The 9098-nt window shown below is 43.2% G+C and overlaps 1 protein-coding gene across 1 annotated transcript; it reads right to left on the reverse strand.

Moving 5' to 3' along the window:
- Positions 1 to 3843: 3843 nt before the first annotated feature.
- Positions 3844 to 4601, reverse strand: LOC128541073 (uncharacterized). Its single transcript, XM_053511188.1, has 2 exons — positions 4558 to 4601; positions 3844 to 4396 (listed from the first exon to the last, which is right to left on the reverse strand). The coding sequence occupies exons 1-2, from the start codon at positions 4599 to 4601 to the stop codon at positions 3844 to 3846; spliced, it is 597 nt and encodes a 198-aa protein (XP_053367163.1).
- Positions 4602 to 9098: the final 4497 nt, after the last annotated feature.

Here is a 9098-nt window from a genome sequence, read left to right on the forward strand (position 1 = left end):
TAAGACTAAAAAGTGGCAACTGGCACGCCTAAAAATAGACGCAGGTTAATTTTTTTATAGTCTAAATTAAAATCATCCTCTTTAGTGCCTCCTATTCCTATTAATCCTATCGTTCTTTTAGTGTCACCGCGTGTGCTTACAATGCCAGACAACATTCAAATGCAAATTATTCACTCTCCCCAAGTGTGAATCAGCTGTTCTCACCTATACATATTAACCTATACGTTCTCACCTAAAGTTTTTAGGTGAAATTCCACCTATACAAGTGTGACAAATATGCAAAGAAAAAAAATAGGAAGGGGCAAATACTTTTTCATGGCACTTCACATGTAGTCAGATTGTTCCACTGGGCTGAAACTGTAGCAGGTGGAGTTATAGCACTTTTCAAATCACACTTACTATACACTGATATGAATAACTTTGAATGATGAATCCTACGTTAATATGATCTCGGGCTTGCTCCACATTATAAAAGCAAAGCGCGGAGATGGAGATCAGGGAAGTACGTGATGTGGTGGAAAATAGGCAGTGGCGGTTCTACACTGAATTGCTCTGCGGGCGAGACTCCCTCCCACCCCGCCGTCAGCGCCACTTCTAAACAACCAAACCCCCTGTCTGAAGTCTGCTCGGTCTTGTTAATTTGTTTAAAAAACCCCAATTCTGTGAATTCCCCCAGCAGCGTAACCAGTTTGATGACTTCACACCTGTTGTAAAGGTGAGATGGGGGATTACAGTAACTGTGTGTGCGCTTCACCTCGGAGCGCCCTGTCGCGTTGTATTCAATGAATAGACTAAAACTAAATCATGTTTGCTTCAGCACTGGAAACAATATTGTATTAGATTAACTTTATTAAAGATTATACACTCTTGTATTCTTTGTCCACACACGTGGGCATCTTTAAATTTTTAGATATTGATCCTTTCTCGATGCAGCGAATTTTCTGAGCAAATTAATAATAATTTCCATGAATGAAAAGCAGGAAGAAGAAAAGGTTACGCGAAAATAAGAAAAAGCTTTAGAGGTAAATGCTGTGAAATGCTTTAAATGAACAGGATCTGCCTATAACAGGTCAGGGACAGTGAGGCTGGATCCAGCAGCGCACCACATCCCACATCATAATACATGCTGATGATGACCAACACGTCTCCCCTCATCTACCAGAGCCAAGTAAAAAGAATGGCAATCAAACAGAATAAAAATAGTAGCAGCACTAACCTGTGCTAGTTATTATGATGGTGGTCAATATTAATTGAAATAATGTTTCTCAGCATTATTTCGTGTTAATATTGACTACCATAATAATTAAAATAAGTAACTAGTTTAGCTTGAGCTACTGCTGCTACTGATTTTATTTCAGCTTACCTGTTCAGTTTTATTGCCATTCCTTTTAAAATATTGTCTTTATAGATAGTTGTTTGTCTTGATGTTCTTTTTTTTCGTTTCTTTGACCCAATATATGTTCAGTGATACTTCAAATAACATGTTTAAATAGCATTGATTTCTGTATTGTGTTATATTTTTATACTAGTAACTGGTGTTAAAAATGTATCTCTACATTAATGAGCCAATGTATTATGGTGTGGGCTGCTGTGGGCCAGGAAGTCCAGGGACACTTTTTGGTCCCAGTCCGCCCCTGTAATTACGAATGGAGAAAGCGCAGTCAAAGCCCGGGGATTCTGTGTTCCGCGGGGGCCAGTCGTGAATAGCTGACACTCAGTGACAGCCAATGAAATTGAAGCATTTTTGCCGCTTTCCACGTGGTGTGGCGTTGCTTAAATAATATCTGTATAATATCCGTATATCCTATAAAATCGTCCAGACCCTGGTTCGAATCCCGCTCTGGGTGAAAATGTAATAAATGTGAATCCTTTGTTTTACACTTTTTGCTTATGATTATCATTAAATTATAGCAACTGTGAGGTGAGTGCTAATGTGTTTCATAGCTTAAGCAACAAAAAAAATTCTCAATTGCAAACATGTATTTAGTACTGAAGCATAACTTGATAATGTAATGGCTATATCGTGGCATTTTAGCGCATATAACTGGCATTTTAAGCACTGGCTGGGAATCGAACCCGGGTCTTCCGCATGGTGGGCGAATCACCTACCACTGAGCAACCAGTACCCGTCTGCGTTTAAAGCGCACAAAAAGGCTAACGTCATACATCTTTGTAGTCCTTTTGCACACACGCAGGTGCGTTACAATAATAATAATAAATTCAGAGAACTACTACTACTAATAATAATAATAATTCTGAATGAAAATGAAGAATAAATACATATCAGTTTAAGTTTAACACGTTTATGAGCTGTTGCTTGCTGTCAATGGGTCAGTGTTGCCTTCGCCGCCCGGCCTACTCCAGCGATCCAGTGCTGCCTCAACTGCCTGGGTCAGATAAACGATCCAGCAGCTGCATCCGTGGCTCAACTACGGCGGCTGCCCAGGCGCGCCCACCCTCCAACCCAGCTTAACGAATTAGATCGTCGACGTCGGGAGGTGGGCGAAGGTATCGCCGATAGCGCTCCAGAGGAGCGTCATAAGGGGGGGGTACTGTCAGGGACTGCCCCTAGAGGGCACTGTGGCCGTGTTTGTAGTCTTGTGAGAAGACCAAGTTTCCCAGAAGGCACCTCGGTCAGGTGATGACGAAGCTTCACCTGAGCCGAGGTGGCTCATTAGAGACGTTATAAAAAGTTGTTAGTTCTGGGAAACTGGGTCGAGCATTAAGACTGTCAAGTGGGCATTTGTTTTGTGTGTCGTTTATTAGGAATTTCTGTTTAAACTGGCTCTGAAGGCTTGGGCTCTGTTGTATGTAGATATGTGTATTTACTTGAATTTGTGTTTGATGTGAGTGCTGTTTGTGTCTTCTGTCCTTTTGTTTTTTAGGTTTTAAGTTATGTTTTGGTTTAAGCCTGGGTGTGCGTGTGTCGCTCGAAAGAGCGTGAATGTGTGGTATGCCGCTCTTAGGAGCATAGGTGTGCGTGTGTCGCTCGTAAGAGCGTAAATGTGTGGTACGCCGCTCGTAGGAGCGCAGGTGTGCGGGTGTCACTCATAGGAGCGCAAGAGTGTGTACCAGGCTTGGAAGTCTCTATGTCTGTTAAGTCAGAAGTCTCTACGTATGTTAAGCCAGAAGTCTCTACGTATGTTAAGTCAGGAAGTCTCTACGTATGTTAAGACAGGAAGTCTCTACGTATGTTAAGACAGGAAGTCTCTACGTATGTTAAGACAGGAAGTCTCTACGTATGTTAAGACAGGAAGTCTCTACGTGTGTTAAGTCAGAAGTCTCTACGTATGTTAAGCCAGAAGTCTCTACGTATGTTAAGTCAGAAGTCTCTACGTATGTTAAGTCAGAAGTCTCTACGTATGTTAAGTCAGAAGTCTCTACGTATGTTAAGTCAGAAGTCTCTACGTATGTTAAGTCAGGAAGTCTCTACGTATGTTAAGTCAGAAGTCTCTACGTATGTTAAGCCAGAAGTCATTACGTATGTTAAGTCAGAAGTCTCTACGTATGTTAAGTCAGAAGTCTCTACGTATGTTAAGTCAGAAGTCTCTACGTATGTTAAGTCAGGAAGTCTCTACGTATGTTAAGTCAGGAAGTCTCTACGTATGTTAAGTCAGGAAGTCTCTACGTATGTTAAGTCAGGAAGTCTCTACGTGTGTTAAGTCAGGAAGTCTCTACGTGTGTTAAGACAGGAAGTCTCTACGTGTGTTAAGTCAGGAAGTCTCTACGTATGTTAAGTCAGGAAGTCTCTACGTATGTTAAGTCAGGAAGTCTCTACGTATGTTAAGTCAGGAAGTCTCTACGTATGTTAAGTCAGGAAGTCTCTACAGTACGTATGTTAAGTCAGGAAGTCGCTGTGTACTGCGTGTGTAGTCCGGAAGTCTCTACGTATGTTAAGTCAGGAAGTCGCTGTGTACTGCGTGTGTAGTCAGGCGGTCTCTGTGTACTGCGTGTGTAGTCAGGCGGTCTCTGTGTACTGCGTGTGTAGTCAGGCGGTCTCTGTGTACTGCGTGTGTAGTCAGGCGGTCTCTGTGCACTGCGTGTGTAGTCAGGCGGTCTCTGTGCACTGCAGGTGTAGTCAGGCGGTCTCTGTGCACTGCAGGTGTAGTCAGGCGGTCTCTGTGCACTGCAGGTGTAGTCAGGCGGTCTCTGTGCACTGCAGGTGTAGTCAGGCGGTCTCTGTGCACTGCAGGTGTAGTCAGGCGGTCTCTGTGCACTGCAGGTGTAGTCAGGCGGTCTCTGTGCACTGCAGGTGTAGTCAGGCGGTCTCTGTGCACTGCAGGTGTAGTCAGGCGGTCTCTGTGCACTGCAGGTGTAGTCAGGCGGTCTCTGTGCACTGCAGGTGTAGTCAGGCGGTCTCTGTGCACTGCAGGTGTAGTCAGGCGGTCTCTGTGCACTGTATGTTTAGTCAGGTGGTCTCTGTGTACGAGAGCCTATGTGTTTGTTAAGCCTCCGTAGCCGGTATTTTGGATATTTAGTTTTGGGGAAGTTCTGTTTGTTTAGTTGTCAATAAAAGACTCTGGTTATCTGACAAGAACCCTCTGCATTTATGCCTGCCCTTTGTAAGCCCATGGCTTACCATCAGCCCGATGCACCCGCATCGTGACAGGAGGGGTCATTACATTGTTTTAGCGATAATTTCACGGAAGCGAGCTAACGAACGAAGTAATGAATTTTCCCAAAATGTTATAAAATTAAATAGAGCTTTCGTTTTTGTTATAGTACGAAGCCCCTAGATGGACAAAGAAGAAAAAGAAAAAATGACAAAAGTTTTGGGCTATAATGCAAAACATGACTCGTTTTTTTTCTTCTGCCGTTTTTTTTTTTTCTCTCTTCCTTTGTCCCCTTAGAGACTCTGTAGTAGGTTTTCCCAGTTTAATATGAACAAAAATATATCGCTGATTATCAACGGGAATGAATGGCGCATTTTCCAAGTGCAAGTTGATCTTGTAGCTAAACTATTTGCTTTGATGGGTGAAAGTGCCGTCTAGCGATCATTGTGTGGCAGCGACAGCTTTCCATTCAAAACAATAGGCGGTCAAATGACCGGTGAATCACGTTAAAAGTAGGTGTAGCGTTTTAACAATGATAATGACCATGAATAGTTTCCGGCATTCTTCATCATTAATACGTAGGGTTTACATAATAAAGACAACGAATGACGGTTGCATTGTCCACCAATTAATATAGACATTTTAATGTGAACACAATGCCAACGCATCCTTTATCATTAATAAGTAATTTTTAGCTCTGGGTCAGAGTTGTATCGAATCTTTAACGATTCGGTTTCATTTGATTAATTGAATCAAAATATATAACGTACACTATATTGACTACCCGTCCAGCGTTTAGCACAATTTAGTGTATCTTACCAGTTCTGGTTATCACATGGCCAACGGCTAAAACACAAAATCTAGTATTTAGCAATTTATGAGCAAGGTAACACGATCTGGGCAAATGTTTAGACTTTAAAATACATGACCAAGACAACAGTTCTTTATAAAGAAACAAGAATTTATTTGACTAATCTACGATACATGAAACTACACTACTTGAACGCACGCACACATACACATACACACACACACATACACACAAACAGTTTGGCAAGTGAAAATGAATGAAGTTATTCTAGTGCTGGTTACTAGATCAACGAAAGTCACAAGAGCAGAGTCTTGGGTTTAATCTTACGGTTTAGTTATGAAACGAGCACCAACTTCAGCAAGGTATGCAGCATTGTTTGTTTACTTGCGTTATGTTTTGTTCTCATCCGTTGGGTTGCCTCCAGTGAAGGGAATCACGGCGTTGCTGATTGGTTGGTGCACTGTTGTAGGGATGACGTCAGTCGGGAAAGCCCTTCGGTGAGGCGTTGGTTGCCTGGTTACCGATGGCTGCGCTCTGGAACTTCTCCTGAGGTTTCCTTCGTAGCGGGACTTTGGAGTTCTGGCACGAAGTCTCGTTGAGAGTTCTTGAAGAGCGGATGACCGAGCTGCTTGGAAGATGTTGTAGGTTGCAGTTGTGATGATAACTTCTCTTTTTCTGCCTGTGGACTTGGGGGTCAGTCCGTCCCACAGGTGATTCATTCAATCGGATGTGATTGCAGGGCTTAGCCACGCCTCACGTGGTTTCTACTTCCGTGCATAAATTAGCCAGGTGTTTCGGCTGTCACGTGTGACCCATCCGGTTGGAGTTTCTAATACTTTATAAAAAGTAATTTTGCATGAGCTCTGTTTATGCTACCAATTACACATGTTTACCAACATTCTTGAAATAAAGTCAGCTTGACATTGACACCAATCATTACATATCTTACCCACTCATTCCTTCCTTTATCTAATAAAAAGGTTTGTAAATGCTGATTACACCTTTAACGTTATGCAGAATAATCAAACAAATACACAGGAAAAAAAAGGAACTGAGTAAATATATGTGAATACGTTTTGCCCTGGCACACTTTAAAGATGTTTAAAATAGTGTCCATGCCGTATGCCTTTGTTCATGGAAAGGCATGTCTTCCAGAGGTCAAGAGAGTGTCCAAGTGTGATGAGGCCCCTTCCTCCCCAGCTCGGGGTGGAGCTGTAAAACTGTCTTCTTTGTTTACCGGATCGCCGATTTACACCCTCGGTTTCGGGGTCTACTTCAAAGCATCTGGCCTTGTGGAGTTTCTTAGTTTTACAGACGTCCCCCTTAAGATAGCAAACCAGATAAGGTTATCAGGATGGTGCCATGCATGCTGGAAGAGGGTGTTCAGGAATGTGATCCATTGACTGTTCTCTCTATGGGAGCCCTGTTATTCGCTACATAGGTGACACTGGCGCGGCGCTTCTAATGTTAAACACTTTATTTAAACATTAAACAACAAAAGACTGATTTATTATTTATTATTATTATTTTTTAAATCACATTTTAATCAGAATCTGAGCTGCTGCAGGTTAGCAAGCATTTCTGTGACTTCCACTGGTTGTTCATGGTTACTGAATATTGGAAGGTAGGGCTTTGTTCCAAGTCTGTCCCTGGTCTCAGGAATAGATAAGGGGCAAGAACACAAATTATCCACTTCTACTGGATCCAAGATGGAGCTGTGTGCAACTGAATTGAAAGGCATTGCTCTTGCTGCTTCTCCAGTCTCAGGGATGCATGTGTCTTCCACTGGGTGTTCCTGGGTACTAAATATTGGAAGGAAGGGCTTTGTTCCAAGTCTGTCCCTGGTCTCAGGAATAGATAAGGAGCAAGAACACAAATTATCCACTTCTACTGGATCCAAGATGGAGCTGTGTGCAACTGAATTGAAAGGCATTGCTCTTGCTGCTTCTCCAGTCTCAGGGATGCCTGTGTCTTTCACTGGTTGTTCCTGGTTACTGAATATTGGAAGAAAGGGCTTTGTTCCAAGTCTGTCCCTGGTCTCCGGAATAGATAAAGGGCAAGAATACAGATTATCCACTTCTATATCTTCCACTGGATCCAATATGGAGCTTTGTGCAACTGAATTGAAAGGCATTGCTCCTGCTGCTTCTCCAGTCTCAGGGATGCATGTGTCTTCCACTGGGTGTTCCTGGGTACTAAATATTGGAAGGAAGGGCTTTGTTCCAAGTCTGTCCCTGGTCTCAGGAATAGATAAGGAGCAAGAACACAAATTATCCACTTCTACTGGATCCAAGATGGAGCTGTGTGCAACTGAATTGAAAGGCATTGCTCTTGCTGCTTCTCCAGTCTCAGGGATGCCTGTGTCTTTCACTGGTTGTTCCTGGTTACTGAATATTGGAAGAAAGGGCTTTGTTCCAAGTCTGTCCCTGGTCTCCGGAATAGATAAAGGGCAAGAATACAGATTATCCACTTCTATATCTTCCACTGGATCCAATATGGAGCTTTGTGCAACTGAATTGAAAGGCATTGCTCCTGCTGCTTCTCCAGTCTCAGGGATGCATGTGTCTTCCACTGGGTGTTCCTGGGTACTAAATATTGGAAGGAAGGGCTTTGTTCCAAGCCTGTCCCTGGTCTCAGGAATAGATAGGGGGCAAGAACACAGATTATCCACTTTCATATCCTCTACTGGATCCAAGATGGAGCTGTGTGCAACTGAATTGAAAGGCATTGCTCTTGCTGCTTCTCCAGTTTCAGGGATGCCTGTGTCTTCCACTGAGTGTTCCTGGTTACTGAATATTGGAAGGAAGGGCTTTGTTTCAAGTCTGTCCCTGGTCTCAGGAATAGATAAGGGGCAAGAATACAGATTATCCACTTCCATATCCTTCACTGGATCCAAGATGGAGCTGTGTGCAACAGAATTGAAAGGCATTGCTCTTGCTGCTTCTCCAGTTTCAGGGATGCCTGTGTCTTCCACTGAGTGTTCCTGGTTACTTAATATTGGAAGAAAGGGCTTTGTTCCAAGTCTGTCCCTGGTCTCAGGAATAGATAAGGGGCAAGAATACAGATTATCCACTTCTATATCCTCCACTGGATCCAATATGGAGCTTTGTGCAACTGAATTGAAAGGCATTGCTCCTGCTGCTTCTCCAGTCTCAGGGATGCCTGTGTCTTCCTCTGGGTGTTTCTGGGTACTAAATATTGAAAGGAAGGGTTTTGTTCCAAGTCTGTCCCTGGTCTCAGGAATAGATATGGGGCAAGAACACTGATTATCCACTTCCATATCCTCTACTGGATCCAAGATGGAGCTGTGTGCAACTGAATTGAAAGGCATTGCTCCTACTGCTTCTCCAGTCTCAGGGATGCCTGTGTCTTCCACTGGGTGGTTCTGGGTACTAAATATTGGAATGAAGGGTTTTGTTCCAAGTCTGTCCCTGGTCTCAGGAATAGATATGGGGCAAGAACACTGATTATCCACTTTCATATCCTCTACTGGATCCAAGATGGAGCTGTGTGCAACTGAATTGAAAGGCATTGCTCCTACTGCTTCTCCAGTCTCAGGGATGCCTGTGTCTTCCACTGGGTGGTTCTGGTTACTGAATATTGGAACGAAGGGCTTTGTTTCAAGTCTGTCCCTGGTCTCAGGAATAGATAAGGGGCAAGAACACTGATTATCCACTTCCATATCCTCCACTGGATCCAAGATGGAGCTGTGTGCAACTGAATTGAAAGGCATT

The sequence above is a fragment of the Clarias gariepinus genome, chromosome 2 (assembly GCF_024256425.1).
Source record: "Clarias gariepinus isolate MV-2021 ecotype Netherlands chromosome 2, CGAR_prim_01v2, whole genome shotgun sequence".
NCBI classification, from domain to species: Eukaryota; Metazoa; Chordata; class Actinopteri; order Siluriformes; family Clariidae; genus Clarias; species Clarias gariepinus.

Bases quoted from the DNA above. Each gene is read 5' to 3' on its own strand.
- LOC128541073 (XM_053511188.1), bottom strand. From the start codon at position 4,601: ATGCGGGTGCATCGGGCTGATGGTAAGCCATGGGCTTACAAAGG. The intron at 4,397-4,557 runs GCAGGCATAAAT...CTAAACATACAG, and splicing joins AAGCCATGGGCTTACAAAGG to TGCACAGAGACCGCCTGACT.